At 40.6% G+C, this 20,332-nt stretch overlaps 1 protein-coding gene across 1 annotated transcript; it reads right to left on the reverse strand.

Annotated features, from left to right (window-relative positions):
* Window positions 1-7,432: 7,432 nt before the first annotated feature.
* On the reverse strand, window positions 7,433-18,389 carry marchf4b (membrane associated ring-CH-type finger 4b). Its single transcript, XM_070838592.1, has 4 exons — window positions 17,904-18,389; window positions 10,698-10,853; window positions 9,509-9,701; window positions 7,433-7,854 (listed from the first exon to the last, which is right to left on the reverse strand). The coding sequence occupies exons 1-4, from the start codon at window positions 18,387-18,389 to the stop codon at window positions 7,433-7,435; spliced, it is 1,257 nt and encodes a 418-aa protein (XP_070694693.1).
* Window positions 18,390-20,332: the final 1,943 nt, after the last annotated feature.

The raw sequence follows: 20,332 nt of genomic DNA on the forward strand, positions 1-20,332 counted from the left end.
TTTTACTTAATGTAAAAATGCTCTGTCACAAGTGTTTCATTGAAGATGTGTGTAAGTCTCCCAGGAAAATGTACTTAAAATATTAAAAGTTCAAGTTCACAATGCAGAAATATGAACCCTTGGACTACTAATATCATCAGATTATTACGAACATGCACTAGTGTAAAATCACGATTTTACTGTTGTAGTTGGTTGAGGTGAAGCTGATATTACTATTCTATATCGGACTGCAACTAATAATCATTTTATTATGGATTTATCTGCTGATTATGTTATGGATCAATTGTTTAGGTTTATGAAACTTCAGATCGATCAACTAATATTTCCAGCTGCATGTGTAGAATTGGTTGGGTGGTTTAATCTATAATAAGATATCATGCTCTCTGTCTGCATTACAGTACACTGTGTTTCCTTCAGGACTAACAAATGTGTTGAATGCATTTTCTTCCTCAAAGCAGTTTTTTTCTTTGTGTTTGAAACCTATATTGTTTACATGTTTGCGTGTCTCGTCACTGCCATTGCTGGTGCACTGCTGCCTTTCTTGGTACAATACATCCTCCTGTAGATCAGTGAGATCGTGTGAAACCATTGGGGGAGTGTGCTCCAACACACTATCAGAAATATGGCTCGACAGCGCAACTAGTGGCCAAAAACTCCACAAGGTACCTTTAAGTAAAGGTTCAGCCACTGAGAAGTGAGAAGGCTCACTCAAAATCCTGTTACTTTTAGATGCCATCTTCATTTTTACATTATTTTATACAATTCAATTTTGTTTCAGTCTAACTGAATCTGAATATTTGTCCTCTGCATTTGATGGCACCACAGACGCTGCAGCACGAGCTCAGTTCTAACTGCCACGAGACATAAAATCAATTTTTCATTGTCTCTTGAAGGACATTTTTCCTTTCAGACGCTGTAGACAGATTATTATGGATGACCTGCCTGTCTTTTCATGCCTCCATGGTTTTATTCATTTCTTAAATAAATCAAGGGCAGAAACGTGTCCTCTCTGAAGTGACAGGTCACTCCCTGATGATTGAAACTCTATGCTTCATTTAACTACACTATTTAAAAGCAAGTACAAATATGCTTTGGTGAAAATGTTACGTGAGGCACTCAACAGACTGTGGAGTTTATAATTTCCCTGTGAAAACTGACCAAGGACTCTCTCCATTATAATAGATCAATTATGTTTTCATACTGGGTTGTACTAAGTGCTGGAGTTAATCTAAAGACACAGCGCTTGTTGCTGTAATGATCCACTCTTTTTATGTGCACAGTAATTTCCAGTCATAATTTGTTTGACTACCACCATATTCAGTTTATTCCCTGTAATTTATAAAACTCAGCTAAGGTCTATCACTGAAAAAAATGATTTTAAAAATGTTAAAAATGTATTTAAAGCTTTCTATTATACGTTTATAATCTGTCTTCAGATTATATTTGATTTTCAGATTCAGTATCTAAGCATACAGTACTTGGGCTCCACTATAGCTCTGCTATTTAAAGATAATTACGATTAGCAGCTGACTTGTAAGCTGATGAAGTGAGTGAATGAAGAATAAGGCTAAAAAACGGAGAAAAAATATATAAACAAGAAGACATCAGGAGCAAGGTGCTAGCTGCTAGCTTGGAGTTAAGGGCATGTAAGGATAGTAAAGAATAAATGAAAAGACCTGACCCTCATAAATCATTTGCTGTTATTCTAGTCCCTTGATCATTCACATTACTCTGGGGATGCAGCTACTGACACTTGGATATCCTCACCATCAAAAACAAATACACAGGATGATCTTCGCAAATGTATGCTGAAAAACATTAAGAAGGTGTAAAAAAAAAAAAACCCAACAGAAATAGCGGGATTGTTGAATAAATAAATAAATCTGAAAATGTTGTCATTCGCAGTGCAAACAAAACAAGGCAGCCATGTTCAGCAAGGAGAAGATTACTGCACTATTGGGCTTGGACATTTAGAGGCATGTGCCCTAGTTTAAAAGATGTATTTTAATCAGGTCACAGAGAGGTACTCTGACAGTGTGTGAAACCCAGCAGGAGTGCAGTAGTGTACAAGGATGTCTGTTTATCGACATTCAAACGCAGCGAGCTCATGAAGTCCCCGATCAGGGGCTCAATCAGAGAAACGCAGTGATACTGCTGCTGATCTGCTGCCGCTGTTTGTGGAGCACCCAGCTGTGCGCATGTCTTTGTGTAGCTGGGAGGTTTTTAACTGGTGTTGTGAGGACAATTCGCCTGGTCCTCACAATCTCAAAGAGCTGTTTGAGGGTTACGACTTGATTTTAAAGTTAAGGTTAAAATTATGTTCAGATTAAGGTAAGGTTAAGTGTTGGGATTAGGCATTTAGTGATGATAGTTAAAGTTAGTGTGAGGGACACGGGAATGCATTATAATTACTGAAAGTCCTCACAACTATAGAAGAACAAGAGTGTGTGTGTGTGTGTGTGTGTGTGTGTGTGTGTGTGTGTGTGTGTACTTCTGAAGAAATGCTGAGTAAGCAATGGAGCGATTAAGAGAGATTCTGAGATTGTTTCTGTTGGGCGACGCTGTATTTGACAGGTCTGCTGCCTCCAGATGTTTGTATGAAGGTAGAGCAGCTGCACCACGAGTACACGAATGACAATCAGCGAGTGTAGTGACCACAAACTGCACAAACACACATCAGCACAGTAGTTGTATGCTGATGAAAGGTGAATACAAGATTCTATTTATGGCAGGACATGTTAAAAGTGTGGAGCCCAAATATTGTATGTTACAGTTTATGAGACAAATGTAAAAGATTATTTAGGTAAATAAAAGCATCACTGTAGTAAGTAAGTCCACGACTTTTTCATTCTATACCTGTCAAAGCCTGATATGTTGGTTTTTTAAAATAAGTCCTTCGTCAAAGAGTTTTTTTTTTCAACTACTGAGACTAAAATCAAATACGGAGGTTTGGAGTTAGGTCACAACGTCAATGACATCAATTAATAAATTCACAAAGCAGCTTTAAGTAGAAATTCTCAAGTATTAGCACAAAAATGTACTTAAGGATCAAAGTAATTGTTATTATAGTCATAGTCATTATGCAAATTGGCTCCTCTGAGTAATAACATCACACGTACATAACATAATGTTTCGGATTATCATTACTGATTTATTAATACACACAAAGGTGTTTAAGCAGCATTTTGCTGCTGTAGCTGTTGGAGGAGGAACAAACTTTATATGTCAGTAAATAAGTCTGTAACATAACACTCATGTTTAGTTATGTGTTGTATCTAACAAGGAGGACGCAGAGGTCACAAACTCTGTGTTTTTCTGTCTTTGTTTCTCTTGTTTGTGAATTTCTGAGAGGTTTCAGTGACCAGATGGTGATTACATCCGACTATTAGAAGATTCCATCTTTCCCGAAAGTGTGCAGATAGCTTCGAAGGATGCGTTAAACCTTCATGTTTGGACTTCTTTTTGGACTCTATTCTCAAATGCTGACTCACTTCCAAATGTAGTGAAGCAACATTTGGCTACAAAATATAGCTGAATAGAAGAAAAAAAAAAAACTGTTATGACAATACTGAAGAAAAGTGCAAAAACCTGAAGATAGCAATCATAGAGGAAGTGCTTCAGTAAATGTATGTAGTTATTTTCTGCTGCTAGTGATGCGTAAACTGTATATAATCACAGATTCTCACAAACAAGCACAGTCTATGACAGTGAGCACGATGGTCTTCATGCTTTTCTGTTAATAGAGACTCATGATCGTCCCTCAGACAACAGTTTTCATCTGCAGCTGCCACGTGTCACCTTGAGCATCAAACTCCTAACTAGTCCAAACTGCATTATTGCAGCTATACAGCAGTGCTGACAGTGCAGACATGCTCTACAATGTTGCCCCTTCAGTGTGAATATCGAGCTGTTCGGACGCAGAGAAGCCTCGGATTTGCAGGTCTTCATGAGCAGTGCACCAATGAGCCACCAGGGGGAGAACATAAGCTAAAAAAGAATCATTTCTATTACTGGTGATCATTTTTGATAAGTGAAATACAGAACGCCGTTTATCTTTTCAATTGGTTCCACGCTTGTAAAAGTCTATTTCTTCACAATGGGAGATCCCAGATAAAGTAATCACTAGAAGTAATGGGTGGTTTCAGGTTTTTCAGTCCATGAGTGGCGAGGCGTGGTGGGACCTCAGCGGTTAGTCGTCTCATCTCACAGTTTAAAGATCATGGGTGTGACTCTAAGCTCTAGACTTCCTGTTTGGGGTTTCTACCAGTCTGCTGGCATCCTCAGCTTCCTCCCTCAGCTTCCAAATACAAAAACATGCAGATCAGTTGGGCTGAAGCCTCTAAATTGCTCATACATTTGTTTTTCTGTTATGATTCACCCATAGACTTCACCTCGTGACCCTGAACAAGTCTACAGAGTTATAGAAAAGGGGTAGCTGTATGTCTCTGCATTAAAAGATGAAAACGAATCTGACCTTAAGTGTTACGGCTGCCTCTCCTGGAATTTCTCCTAGCATTATCACTGACCTTCAAAGCTTCTAGGTTCTTCATAATGCCTGCCATTTCATCTCAGCTCTTCAAAATGCTCCTTTTTCATTATCAGATGTAGGAGATGTTGCAGGGAGTGAATGCGGTGTTCTCTGCCAATGTAATTCAGACTTCAGACGACCTGCTTGAAAAGCACATTAGCTGACTGCAATTTAAACCAGTTTCAAAGGTTCGGTGTTCTATATAGCCTGCTAAGATCCTTTTTGGGTCAATTTTCTGCAGATGAAAGCAATGTGTACAATGCTTTTTTTTTTTATTTTACACTGTACACCAACCAGGAGAGAGATGGCCCTTTTGAAATCACTGCTTCCTATGAATTTCACAGATTCAGGATTTATAAAGTGCCTCGATGCTTGGCTTTAGCAGAAAGATTCAAAATATATTAACATTCGATAGGAAGTTTGATGAGCTTCTTCGCAGGCTTTGTTCTCGTCAAGGCGTAGAAGCAGAAGTTCTACCTTCGATTCTGACAACTGGAGAATATTGTTCCACAGGGGTTGGTGTATTGGTGAAGTGCGACACCACACTTCCTGCTCCATCTGCAGGAACTGAATCTCAACATGCATGTCATTTCCAAAGCGTGGAATAGATATAATCTCAACATGAGCAACGGACTAGCTACAGTTAAATAGCATGCTCCATATGATAATCCTGAAAGACGACATTCAGGCAATACATTCCTACGCATTCGCTTGTTTTGCGGGTTTTATCAAAGCTAGGTGGGCATGTGCCCGTGAATTCAAAGAGACAGGGTGTGAAGAGAACTGAGCCAAGCAGATTGATGAACTCTCTGCAACCTCCCAGCTCCTTGCAAGTTGGTTCTATACAGCAGCTCCCACCCATTGATATCAGCACTTCATGGCTTAAATAATTCAGGAGAAAATCACAGCGCTACCTGATTCTCTGCAGATACGGTACTCTTGGCATTTGATTATGATGAGCAATAGCAGAAATGCAAAATAGCACATCCACATCCATTAAACAGAATACTAAAGGCTAAACAGAAAGCAGCTATCCTCATCTCTTCATCATTATGCCTTTTAACAGCTGAATTACTACATGTGGAATGCGTTGTTATCCTTCAATACAGCAATAAAATTCTTTGATCAAGTTCAAGCTGTGAGTCAAAACAGTGTTATATCGATAAGACGAGGTTACAGTGCACTGCTGTGCTGCAAAAACCTACAGGAATAAAAATACATTGCACGACATTAAGCTCAAGCATCACTTAAATGAATGCAGGTCATTCATATCAGATGTATTTTTAAGCTAATGATGTGTTTTAATGTGATGCATGTTGGAAAAGGCTCAAAGGCTCAGAGGCATCTGAGGCTGAGCTCCTGAAAAATGTTTCACACTATGATCAGCTTTGGATTTTTGCTCGCAATGGATAATATTAGCATCAAAATGGTTTTTTTTAAGGAGACTGCATCAAAATGAAACTGTAGAATAACGCGCAGTGTCTTCCCTGCACAGCATCACAGTGTCAGTCTGTTGACGTTGTGGAAAAACAACATGAGTAACATCATCTCTGCGCTGCTGTGAGCATGTTTTTAACAGTGTTTTCTTGCCTCCCACAACATGCTTTAGAGATCTGGTGTCTCCTGGGATAAGATTGATATTTCATGGGTATGAAACAAGAGGTGCGAAGAAACATCGAAGAGCATTTCTGAATCTGAGAGCCAGGAGACGGGGAAATCACCGGGTTTGTGAGCCAAATGTGAACATGACTGTGTCCCTAATGGACAGCAAGTGACACCACTGCTTTGGAGCAGATGCGTGTTTTCATGCGTGGAGATGCTGGCAGAAGCAATTACGTGACCTAGCTGATGACCGTCCACAGTGTAGGTTTTCTCTTCATTGTTTGGACTGTTAGACAAGCCGTAAAAAAGGCCCATTTCAGAGAATAAACTGTGTTCCAAAAAACGAGCAAATGCATTCTCAAAACTCTTCATACAATCAACAAAATCACAAAATGGTGTCTGAGAAGAAAATGCTGCCACAAAAAAGTGCTCATCACGGACAAAACTCCTCTTTCAAAACAGTCCATCAGACCTGCATTGATTTTATTCTGCCTGTTCACTGCTCCATATCTCGCCTGTCATTTACACCAGGTCATGGTTTTAATCCACATCACACTGACTGTAATAATCTTTCTGATCTGGCCGACACCTTTAATAGAAAATATAAAAAGACAAATTAACTTTGACTTTGTATGTTTTTCCACTTCACATTCGACAGCTCCAACTCCACCTATCTCTCTCTGCTTCTTTTTGACAAACAGCAGGTGTCCGACAGAGTGAGACTCTTCAAACTGACTGTGGAGTCAAAAGTTTTGTACCTTTGCAGAAACAGATTTTCTTCATTAGTGAACTGTGATTTCAGTGTGATATTTGGGTGAAAAGTAACAGAGAGAAAACAACCAGAGATCTTTAAAAGTTATGAGAATGTTTTGGAAGTTTTGATGGCTACATTTGCAGTTGTAGACAATGATGTATGCAATGCATCTGGACAACAGAGGACATCAGCACTAGTTACTACTGCTTTGATACATCCAGATATTGATTTTAAAAACGTAAAAATCTTCATCTCTAATTCTCTTCCCCATGTATTGTTTCCACAAATCCAGAATGAACATTGATACACATGTTAGTAAATAACTGTAGTTCATTGAACGTAGTTCTTTAAAGAACAATTTTCCGCAAATTTCTGTAAATCAAACAACTTCGACTTTTATTCAATCCATGTAAGGACATCAGAGATGCATTTTGAAACAAACAACAACATGGTATTATTCCAGTGCAGTTACGATAAGACTTTTTGTCAACTGTCAGCTGGTTCATAAATCTTTCACCTCCATGTGAGATAAGGCCTCAACTGACTCCTCAGACTGTAGTGACTCTCATGACCAGCTCTCGTGTGCTGTTGCTGGGTTGGCTGCGGGCCTCCGGCTGCCTCAGGTGGCTGAGGAGGTGGAGGATGTTGTAGGGACAGTGTTGGTCTGGCACTGTGCTGCCGCTGTTGGGGTCCACGTGTATCCCCAGTCCTCCTGTGGCCGTCACAACGGTCGTAGAAGTGGAGCCAGCGGCTGTGGAGGCGACCACCATCAGTGAGGAGGTGGAGGTGGACACTCCCACTCCAGTCTGAAAGCCCGGGCTGGGCTGAGACAGAGTCCTGTCCACAGTGGCCTGCTTCAGGTCATCGCTGTCCATAGACTTATTGTAGTTGAGGACCTTCCACTGCTGGTTCACGGCCTGCCAACGGTGGAAGATACGAAACACAGACGGCCCCTCGTGGACAATTAGTGCTGTGGAGATCAGAGCATCAATTAGACAATGTCACTGTCTGGCAGCAGTCTTAATGACACCCCAAAGTGATATATCTCTGCAGTGGTAGATTCACTGTGTTAAAGCCTGAAGGAAGTATTAGCTGAGGGAGCAGCAGAACAGAACGACTCATCTTTTAAGTATCCCACCATAACCCCGAGATAAGATCTTCATTTGTCTGAGAAACTGTAGACATGGCACAACTTCTGATACACTCTCCACTTTTGGATTTAGGTTAGCAAAAATGATGCATCTGTTCTCTGGACTTGTTCGATAACATCTTATCGCAGTTTAAAATTGCTTATTGATTCGTGTTCATTGAACTCCGTATCTGGAAAATTGAAATCAATCTGTAACAAGAGATGCTTGGGCCCCAAGATTTTACTGCATTGTTTCCCATATTAAAGTCATGGTGAGGGAAATAAATGGGATGCTTTCTAATCTGTTTGACCTGAGCTGATTACCACTCTGTACCATCATCACCACCAAAGCCAGTACACAGATCTGTGTATAGAAGCTGTACTCATTACACAGATAACAGATTTTAATTGGTAATGTCTTATATTGTCCTCTGATATAGTAATAGGTTACATAAGGCTCTAATATTGCAGCAACTGCAATGATTAAGTAGCAGTCTGCCAAATATGGACACTTAATGATTCCCAACCTCTTCTATATTTACAGAGTTTATTGATAAAATCCTCTTCAGCTCTGCTTCTCTCCCACTTTAACTTTGTGGATAAGTAAAAGTCAGGTCTTTGCTCTTTAATGCCTGCCAGGTGACAAGTTAATCTCTGTAAAGTGCAGAGTTAATGACTCCACAGTCAATCCTCGCCACCAAACCGGAGACAATCAATCTCCTCTCCCTCTCATCTTGCAGCCTGCTGCAGTGGCAGTTAAGAGTTTTTTTTAACGTGAGATGCCATCACGGTATCATCCAAAACATGCAGGCGAGGACGGCAGGTGTAAAACGGATGCCACAAGTTTCAATTTAGACGCTCACACAAATCAAGAGGATGGTTAAAAATGCTTCAATGCACCTTTTTTTTGTCTCCTCTGTGTTTTAGCTGTACACACTGGTCTTTAATGTTTGCTTGAAAACGGCGCCGCAGCTTATATTATAGAGTGAAATACATTTTAAAATGTACTATGAAAACTACTTCTGTTGCAGCAAAGGCTGAATACTAAATGTTCAAATGTTTTGAACATGCAGCATTCATGTTTTATTAATCCAGTAAGCGTTGACTGAGCTTTCATCATCTTATAGTAACTGTAGTGAATATTACAAAAATCATGTGTTTAATACAAATCATAAGCCAGTGTAACGTGGCAAGACCCAGTGTTGATTTGAAGTAGTTTACTACGTGGTGCAGATTTATTGTATTGATTGTCAATAGTGTAAACTGTTCATGCCGTTCACAATGATTTGTACACAGCTGGCAGGTATAATTATTGACTCTAGTGAACATCTCTGACATTATTTGTTTTGCCTGTTGAATGCATAATGAACATGGAACAATATGGATTGACTGGACACTCGCAAAATCATTCTCACACACACTCGTTCAAAGAAGAGTGTTATGAATTGAATCAAGTTAAACAAATAATAAAGCAATGTGAAATCTAGCGCCTCACCGATGCAGACGACATCCATAAAGCCGTACATGCCGTAGCAGATCTGGAAAAGCAGATCTTGTCGCTGCCAGCGGGCTGAGGGACTGAAAGACGACCACACCAGCCAGGAGATACTGGCCATCAGGAACAGGGAGCCCAAGATGGCTGCTGCTATCTGCACTTTCTCTATCACTGTCAGGGAGATGGCCTGCCACTGCGAGAGGACACAGACCACAGTACAGCTTAGCTCCTTCTACTTCATTAGTTCTCTTTACTGAATACTTGGAAAAACCTTTGTGGGACAAGAATGAGAGCAAATACATGAAAAGATGTACCAACAAGAGAAAGATGTGATCAATGGTTACAATTACTGATTAAAAAGTATTAATTAAAACACTGACATCAGAAGTTAATCACGCTGACAATCAGATTCCTAAACTATTTTCACCACAACAAAAGCTTCAGATTTGCTTTTGCTGCCATGGGGAGGGAGGACACAGGCAGGGTGCAGGTATACATGTGCATTTAAATTATTTGTATCCACCATTTTGTTTTGAGAGGGCGTGCTTCCAATTATTTTTTAAAATGCCTTTATCCTGAGATCACAAGGTAATTATTTTGTTACTTCCGATAAGCAATCAGTTATCACGAGAATACAAAACATTACATGAAATCATCTTATCAGAGATCAGGGATGCTGCCATGCGAGCATGCAGATATCCTGGATAGCATTATCTGGAAATAACAAGTTCATTTTTTCATTGATTAAGTTTGTTTTCTTGAAATAATGAACTCATTGGCTTGAAATCTGAGAGGAAGGGGCATAAAAAATTGTGAGCACAGCTGTTCATGGCTATCATGTACAATGGACAGTGAAGAAATCTTTCACACATCAGCCCTATATGGAAAAATCCCCAAAAACGTATGTCCTCTCAGAAACAACCATATCATATCACCAAAGTCTAAAAGTCAATCAATTCAATGTTTTCCACTCAAACTGTGATCAGAGCATAACTAGAAAGACAGTGTGATTCCTAAAAATTGTGTTTTAGATGATTTGTCCTGAATAAATTTTGATATGAAAATAAAAAATTAATCCAAATGGGTCCCAGAGGAGAAGGGCCTGGGGCTGAGTCTTGTAGTTCAAAGATCCTACACTAACTTTTTGTTTTAAGTGTCTACAGCACTGAGCTTTACACCTACAGCTCACCTGTAGTGGGTTCTTGGTGCTGATGGCAATGACTTGATATTTGTAGTAGCACAGCTCACAGGCCCAGGAACCTCTCTCGCTGATCCACTTGATGAGGCAGGGATGGTGGGTGCAGCGTACTGACCCACTGCACCGACATGGGCTCAGGAGCTCCCCCTGTGGGAAAGAGGCAGAGTCGGTCAATACCAGCAACCCAGGACAAGAATTTTTCTCAGTCCATTTAAATTAATAAATGTATGATTTTTGCTTCATGTTTTTACTTTCACTGCATATGTTGTCCATACAATCTGTGCCGCCTCTGGTGAAACATGAATCTTGACGCCTGTGCACCGACTACAACAAGAGGAGCCTTCTCTGCTTCATATCACTGGATTCAAGCTTAAGAGCACCCTTCATAGTGACTGGTGATTCAGAGGTAATATCTCCCTATAGCAATCACTGACCGGGAAACAGTCCTCACATCTTATTTACCCCCTGCTGATAACCCTTTTTTCATGCAATATACTGCAGGTTACACTATACATACCTATATATTTCTTTGGAGTTCTTTGTGCTGTCTTATTGATTTTCTGGGAGCTTGGCAAGCATGCATGCTGACTCTCTCTCTCTCTGTCTCTCTCACAGTGTCATATTATAGCAGAACGCCAGTTCAGGTGTGAAATGAAAGCTTTGCCTCAGACCTAGTTAACAGGCACAATGCTTCATTACTAATACCGCTGAAAAGCGGAGGATTAGTCAATGAAGCTTCTGTCAAAGACCAAACCCCAACAAAAATGCAAAATACTGCACTAAAGGTACACTGTTACTGCAGCTCTTAAAGTGACTGTAGCGGACATATGTATATAAATATTCTGTAATAGTTGCAAAAATAGTTACTTCAGGCCAAAAACAAATATAGAAGAAACACTTTCCTCTTTACTCTTCTTTCATCCTTTCTGCTCTCCCTACCATCCTTTTTTTTGCCTGTGACTGATCTTTAACTTTAGTTTCAATAGCACAAGGCAATCCAAAGTGCTTTACATATGACATTAGACATTCGGCATTAAGAAAAGGAACATAAGGAAACATGAAAAGACATTTAAATAGTAAAATAATTTGGAAGATAAAAATAAGCTTAAATAAAATGAAATGTTAAACAGGGCAATAAAAATCACCGTACATTGCAAGATATAAGCAGTTCCAAGTTTAAACTAGCAAAAGGCAACAGTAAACAGAAACGTCTTAAGCCTGGATTTAAAAGAACCGAGGGTTGGAGCAGACCTCCGGTTTTCTGGGAGTTTGTTCCAGATACATTGTGCATACAAACTGAATGCTTCTTCTCTGTGTTTACTTTAGACTCAGGGGACGGTAAGCAAACCAGTCCCAGATGATCTGAGGGGCCTGGATGGTTCATGACAGAGGAGCAGATCAGAAATTTATTTTGGCCCCAAACCATTCAGCGCTTTATAAACCAACAGTAATATTTTAAAATCACTTACATGACAAGCAGAAAGCCTGTGTAAAGATCTGAGAAATGGAGTGATGTAATCCACTGTCCTGGTGTTTGTGAGGTAAAGATAGTTGAGCCTAGTTTTTAGGTGTTAGTTTTTAGATTTTTAGGTTTAGTTTTGTAGTCTGTGACTACACCAAGACTTCTCGCTTGGTTTGTGGTTCAGTGCTTGTATGAGACCATAGTCACCTGGTGGTATTATTATATTCTGTGTATCTGTGTGTCAACTGGTAAGATATTTCGTTGTCTTCCACAATCTGCACTTGTGGGAGCATGCAGACTTTGAACAGAAAAGGTCAGAGAATGCAGCCTTGGGGGACTCCACATCATTTTTGGAAAGTGAAGTGTAACAATCAATTGAAGTATCACAGTAGTCAAATCAAAGTAGTCCCTGTCCTTCTAACAGGATTTACACCAGTTTAGTCCCACCCAGGCTGTCAGTCTGTCTAGTAATATCTTGTGGTCGATTGTGTCTAATGCAGCACTGAGATCTAATAATATCAAGACTGAAACTTTTACACTGTCTGTGTTTAAGTGGATGTCTTTCAAGGTCTTAATAAGAGCTGTCTTGTCTCTGTGCTGTGGTGTGGTGTGGTCCTCCTGACTGAATAACATCAAAACAACTGTTCTGGGCCACAAAGGAGTTCCGTTTTTTTCAATGATTTAACTAAAAAATGGTAGATATGATATGCGCCTATAGTTGTTCATTAGCGAGGCGCTTAGATTGTTTTCAGGGCCTGTGGGAAATGACTCTGAGAAGGAGCAGGAGGATTTCAGACTTTGCATCATTTCTTCCAAAGTTGATAGGATCAAATTGTGTCCTACTAACTGAATACATTTTAAGTGGACACAATACAGAACTGATAGCTGATGGCAGTAGTGACAGTTTATCTAATTTTCTGAATTTTGTCAGTGAAGGCAAATTTAGTGCATGAGGTGGTGGATGGAAGTGCAGGGGCACTGACACAGTAGGGTTTGTAAGCCTGTCAACACTAGCAAATAACGCATGTGCATTACTATTGGTTTGAACAGTGATGTCAGATAAGGGAAAATGTTAAATCTAAAAATGAGTGTCTAGTATTCATTGGTCAGTTCTAAACAACATCCAGTATTTGACACAGTAATTGTGGAAGTCAGTCAGGATGTTAGTATAAGTATTTCAAGTCCCCTGCATCAGCCTGGTGGCAGCGACATATGATTGATTTCACTGACAAGCTACCATTATACTTAAGCCGCATTCAGCCTGAGGAACAAATGAGAGATTTATAATCTCTCACCCTGGACCCAAAGTACATTAAAATATATTACCAATCTTGTCATATTGGATATAGATGATGACCCAAAGGGTGTAAGCCAGCCACTCTTTTCAGGTCCTGACCTGCAGTTAAAGAAACTATAAAATTCAAAGCAGGGCCTTCTTGTATAGATGTGTTTTAATTTCAAAGGGACTGAGCAAAAAGCCTTTAGTGAATGAAAAAATAAATTAGCCAAACCACTTCAGCTGCAAGAAAGCGTTCCACCTCTCTAAGCTGAGGCATTCAATTTACAAACCATGGTATCATTAATATAATATTAAATATTCCCTGTCCCACTCTACCATGGACATTGCATAGTGAATATAGGAAGGAATAGAAAATGCTGTGAGTTTCCAAATTATTTCTCCATGCCATTATTGTGCTGACATCTCTGACAGACGGAGCAGCACCCTGGTTGAGGAGAAGGAAGGGAAAAGCAGAGAGTTAGAGGAGAAAAGGCCCATCTACAGATGGCCAGGGTGGGAGTGTATTGGCAGGAGCACCAGAACACTTCTGCCGTGTCCAGTGGGACTCAGACCGCTCACTGTGACTGGCCTGATTGCAGCCAAGAGCTGAAACCTAGATCACTCTGGTACAACTGAGGCTGGAGAGAGAGCAAGAGAGACTGATAACAAATGTGGCATTACAGCCCACGCATACAGAAAGTGATGACTAAATGTCCTTTTGTTGATCAAACAGCGAATGATCATTGGAAAGCCACAATAGAACAATGCATTGAAAAGACGATAAGTCTGAAAGCTTTGGTTGTGTGATTCCCTTTCTCTGTGCTGCATTATCCAAAAAGCACCTCAGAGCACCTTCATTTTCTCCTTATAAAACTGACTCCACTCACAATGTATATTATGACATGGAACTAAATTAGAGATGGCTATTCACATTTCTTAAGGGTCTGGAATCAATGCAAGTGAACTCCATTAACTCTGGGCAAAGGGAAACTGTGGCATAATAAACTAGCTCCCATAGAAACTGAATGAAAATGATTTTTACAATAGCCAGTGGCACTTAGGCCACAAGCATTTCTTCAATAAGAACCTGCAATACTGCAGTCATTTGAAAAACAGCTTCATATTCGCATTTTAACCATATTCAACAAGTTATAGGGAAAAGAGGTACTATCACTGAAAAATCAAATTGAAAGTCATATAATTTCAGATTTATTTACCTGTAATGACTGCTCATAAAACATATGCTGGAGAACTTCCACTCAATGCTTGTTTTACGGGAACCATTAGATTTACAGTGACAGTTAATGGCCCTTTACGAGTAACTGAATAAAAGAGCAACCAGGGTTTATAATTTAAGTTTATGAATTCACTGTGCCTGTCTATAGACTTCAGCTAGGCCAAAACATTTCATATGCTTATGTAACTTGTTTATATCCCATTCCCAACAAATGGCAGAGGAGCCATCATATGATAGAGTACAGAGAGCATAGTGCGGTGGCTCTGAGGGGCCATATAGAAAGAATGATGCTAACTTGACCCCTCGAGGCTTCTCATTGTGCCTCAGACAAACACACTGTGCAAATGCATTATCTGTGTTATGATTTAGGCAGGAAAGCTGACATTTTTTCTAAGCAGCAGGGACTCACATATTCTCAACATGCAGCTGAAGTGAGGACAGGACAGTAGAAGCATCTGCCCCAGAGGGCACATTGATGTAATCGTGCATGACACTTCAGGAAAGGATCCTATACACATGGAAATATTCCATGACTTTTCCTAAGATCATTTTTTTGTATGTTTTTTGGCTTTAATGGACAGAGACAAAGAAGGCAGACAGGAATCAGGGGAGAAAGAGGGGTATGACATGCAACAAAAGTAGGCTGCAATTAAATCTGCCACTATGCGGTCATGTGGCATGACTGTAACTTCTCGACTACCCCGACTTTTCTTTGAGTATTACTTTTTAAATACCCTTTTTATAAGTTACGATTCGAAGATACAGCACAGAAATTGCTTGTTCTTCGAGGATAAAGATGTCTGAAGTGTCTGAAAGCACAAGCTTGAATAAAGAAAGAGCTCCATGAAAGCAAGCCAGAGACCCCTGTAAAGCTTCTCGCTGACCTTTAACCAAACAGAACTCATAATGGATTGAAATATGGATCAAGTTAGCTGTATAGATGAATAACAAGAGGTGCTGAGGTAAAAGATGTCATTTCATCTCCAACAGAAGTAGTCTGGCTTCAGGGATTTTTTCATGTCCATCTTATGACAAAACTTTCTTGTCCAAATATATTGTAAATACTGAAAGAGTTGCTAGTTGCTCTGATCATCCCTCCAGTGAATCTAATGCAAGTGATGCAACATCGACAGCATTTGTTTTGTGCTATCAAGTGGGTAATATCCAAAGTTACAGTCATTTTTGTATGAAATTCCCTTTTTGTATTTCCACGTACAGTGTTTCCTTGTTGAGCTGTCTGGGAGGGGTATTAACACAAAGAGGGGATGTCATAATAAAAAGTCTTAAAAAGATAAAAAGATATCCACTTGATTTGGCTTAAAGACTCCTAAAGGGGGACTTCATGGGCAGTGTGGACAAGAGGAATGATTACAGTGACAAATACCTTTTCATTGGCATGTGAACCTATACCAATAAAGATGCAAACCTATCTTACAAAACAACAGGACTTTGGTTGTGAATCACGAGAGGCACCTCAATGAAAATGGCACGAAAACAGACAAGAATTCAATTACACAGACTTATTACATTGTTTGGTGTCATATTAAATCAGAGTATAATCGTTTTTCAATGGGTGCCTCAGTCAGACACACAGAGTCCTGCTCTAGTGGGATGCTTGAGGAATGCAATGTCTTTCGCTCCCTTCTTTACTCTGTCTCGAGTGTCTCAGCCTTGGGGATGGAAGTGTTTTAGAGGTGGATTGTCAGATCAGATACTGGCTGCCTCAGTGACATCCTGGAGGCTAAGGGAGAACAGAGGATAACTAATGTCCCCACTGCCTGTATCACACAGTGACACACAGACAGTCCACTCATCTCTCTTTTCAAATGGAGCCTGCACGGTTCTCCTTGTACCCATTTACACCTCAGCAGATCCATATCTGGACCTTGCCCAAACCAACAGCAGAGATGACAGCAAAAGGCAGGCAGGTGATAGATAAGACTTGCATAATGAAAAGACAGCAAGAAATCAAGTGCTATTGATGAGCTGCAATGTTTCAAGGAAGCATCGATGAGACGAGTTGGAGGAGGCCATGGGAAATACTGCAAAATTTGAAGGCGGTACTTTGTATGCATTGCAGAGTGTGCTGACTATCTGTGGAGTTTTTTTGAAAAAATAAAGATGAGGCCTTGTCTTCGAATCCCTCCATGTCAGTAATAATTACAAAGTCTGTGCTCAGAGGTGGAATGATGCACAGAATTGCTGTTGGACTAATTAGTTGATGAAACACAGAGAGATAGACCATACACAGTGCAATGACCATGAAATGATACAGTAAATCTGCCGCTTGACTAAAGGAAAAGCAACTACGAGTACAGACTGCTGGATAAAAAAGTTATGTTTTACACCTCAGTTATCATGCTTCACATTTTTTACAACCTGCCTACCTCCATTACTAATTGGTGAGGTGTGACATTTTCGTCCGTGTGGTCTCAAAGGCTCTGTCAAACAGTGCAACTAATGTGTCTGCAAATTGCTAAGTGCCAGCTTCTCTGTTATAATTTCATATTATTTATTGCAGCACAACTTAGCCATCTTCTTTCAGATTTTTTCTCTCCTGATTGATGTAGTATGACATTATCATCAATGTGGCCTCAAAGACGAAGACACACAGTGATTAACTTGAAGGTCTTCCTTTCTGCTCTGTGCACATTATTATTATTATTTTTTTTTTCTGTGTCCAGGTGGTGTGTGTGAGCAGCAGAGTGAGAGGTATTATTTGATTTTTTCATGCATGTAATGCTTCGATTTGAATTCACAGTGTTTGGCTATAATGAGTTGTTACTGCATCTTTGTGTATCCTCCACACTTGTCAACCATAGGGACAAGGTCTTTCATTATCCTCCCACTGCCAGCTATAGCTGTCTTTTCAAGCCACATAAAGGGATGAGTGCAGTGGTATGCCTGTACAGAGAGGGACTGGGAGTGGGTTTTCTCACTGGAAAGGAGGCTTGACCAGTACATTCTCATATAACAGAGAGCCTGAATTTAACAGAGGCTCTGCCAGGAAGGGAGGATATCTGGACCTATGTGTGCAACACTCCCATCACTTGATCTGGACTGTTTTGGTTCTCCTATGCTTCTGGGAGAGCAAGTAGGTGGGAGATTTCATTATATTTCACTGAACCCCCAGAAATAAGGTATGTGTTTAATTAATGGAAACTTCCTTCATGGCATAAATCTCTTATTATATATAGGATTTGTTTTTCCTTGACTCACGTGTTCTGGTCCCTGGAAGCAGATCCTGCACACAGGCGTCCTGAAGCCACTTTCCGTGTAGCTGGTGAGGGAGAACCGCTCCTCCAGTTTGCCCTTTGAGCAGTCATCAGAGGAGCTGCTGCAGCCGCGCAGGGCCGCCGACAGCTCTGCAGCATCAACCCAGGCAGGTCGCTCCCCGCCCGGTGGCCCGGTGGCTCCTCCTGCAGGTGGGGCACCCCGGTCTCCTGCGTGCTGGTGGCTCCGCGTTAACGTGTTGTTGTTGTCGGGGATGGTGACGCCTGTCTCATGGCTTTCGGTTGTTTGGCCGCTCATGGGGGTCAACGGAGGCAGCGGTGTCGGCGGTGCCGGTGGCCCGAGCAGGAGCACCCTCAGGTCACCGAGCAGGACGCAGCAGCGGCTCTTCAGCATGCCCTGGCTGCGCAGCATCAGGCTGTCTCCGGCCAGAAACTCACAGCACCGTGCAAAGGTGCTGGAAGAAAACAGCATGTACTGCCTGTGTCCCCGTCATGAGCAAACACTTCTTCATATGTCGTGAGATGGGATAGGTGGGGTTAATGGGTGCGTTTTCGAGCGTTTGTTGGGGTTTAAATCAGCCTTTTAGTTTCCTTTGTTGATATTCGTGTATTCTAATTGAAAGTCTTTTATTGTCTCCCCACGAGAATGTAAATCCAACCGACAAACAAATCCCATCGATGCAAACAAGTGTCTGAAGCCATTAAGTTCAATAAATGGAACAGCTAAAAGAGGAAAGTCAAATGTTAGATTGACAGGAATATGCATTCAAGTAACAAGGCTATGGCCCGCTCACTCACTGTCCACTGTCATTTCATGGCTTTAATAATCTGCCTGAGTGCAGAAACCGAGAATCAAATCTGCCTTTGGTACAATATACTGATAGACAAAACAAAATGTCAGCGCTCAATCTTAAAATTCAATTATTCCAACAGCATCAAAAGCCGCTTTAAACAAAGCACAAAGCACAGAGCTCAGATTACTGTCGACGTCTTGTAAGGCTTTCAAAGCAAATCAAGTCAGTCGATGGCGTGCCATGTTAGGAAGCGAAATCTGTCTTACCTGGTGAGCTACCCCGATTTCTATACGACTCACAGTTTGAGGATGTTTTTTTTTCTTCTTCTTCTTCACAGATCTCCAGCCAGACTGCAGGTCGCTGACAAGTCTGTGTGAACCTTACATCCCCAATTATCGAATTTCCATGTCCGAGAAACAAGCCGACGGGTATAAATCCCTCCGTTAAAATCCAACACGATGGTCGGACTGTCCTGCTCTGGGTGAAAACATCCGTAGCGCCGGATTCTCCTGTGATCATTGGCTGCTGAATTGGTGCTGCAGCTTCAGCACCATGATTCCTGGGACAGCTCCCAGACGCCGCACGTCACCACCGCACGGTGATGCAAGTAGCCAACTCATTACTACAACTGAGACAAATACACAGGGATATGGTTAATCACCTGCTTTAGACAACACACTCATCATTAGCTATACAAGGAGACATTAAGTTGAAGGTGAAATTAATGTTAGGTTTTCATCAATTAAGGTGAAAGTAGCTTAAACCTTACAAATGATCACGTCTAGAAGAGAGCATTAAGCTCATTCAAACACTATTCATCCGCACTAAGATAAACTGGGATTGAATATATGGGGGGAAAAAACTTAGAAAGGACATCTACATCCTAGAGAGGACAAATACGACATCAACATCCTTTAGAAAAGAGAGGCATCCTTTATTTTCACCCTCAATACTCTTATCATCAATGGGCTTAATTTAGATTTTGATTCCAAACCTTTTTTGCAAGTGGTTACAGTTGGAATTTAAACATTTTATGAATATGGTTTATCTCTCCCAAAGGTTCATATCTGTTGATGGAAAACATCCCTTTTCTATTCTTTTCCTTTGCTGTTTGTGCTGTCTTTCCTGTTGTAGGCAGAGACACAGCACATATAAGTAAATGTCACATTGACTGCTTTGACCAGTTGCTGCAGTACCACGGATGTACATCCATGTGCGGTACGTCAACGGCCGCAATATTGGAAAAACACGATTGTTTTCCAATACTTTTCCCCTCTACTCCACAAAAATCACAAACCACTGAATATAAAAACAACTTATTGAAACTGGTTCAGAAATCTAAAGGTTATTGTGCTTTTTATCCAGAAAAACTGCATTGCCCCCTTACACTGCATTTACAGGCCACTCTTGCCCTGTCCAATATGGTGGAAGTACAATGTCTGTAACTGTAGGTATTAATACAAATTCTGGCCACTTGACACACTGAACTTGCCTGCAGTGTCAAAATTTTGGGGGGGAAATAATACAGACCTATTGTTGTTTTTATCTAGTTATTTTTCTATATAGCAGTGTTTATGATGGTTATGGTTTCTGGAGGATTGTGTGATTCAAATCTTACTAC

The sequence above is a fragment of the Pempheris klunzingeri genome, chromosome 10, assembly GCF_042242105.1.
Source record: "Pempheris klunzingeri isolate RE-2024b chromosome 10, fPemKlu1.hap1, whole genome shotgun sequence".
NCBI lineage: Eukaryota > Metazoa > Chordata > Actinopteri > Acropomatiformes > Pempheridae > Pempheris > Pempheris klunzingeri.

Bases quoted from the DNA above. Each gene is read 5' to 3' on its own strand.
- marchf4b (XM_070838592.1), bottom strand. From the start codon at position 18,389: ATGCTGTTTTCTTCCAGCACCTTTGCACGGTGCTGTGAGTTTCTGGCC. The intron at 10,854-17,903 runs GTGAGTCAAGGA...TCTTTCCCACAG, and splicing joins GCTTCCAGGGACCAGAACAC to GGGGAGCTCCTGAGCCCATG. The intron at 9,702-10,697 runs GTGAGCTGTAGG...GTCCTCTCGCAG, and splicing joins GCACCAAGAACCCACTACAG to TGGCAGGCCATCTCCCTGAC.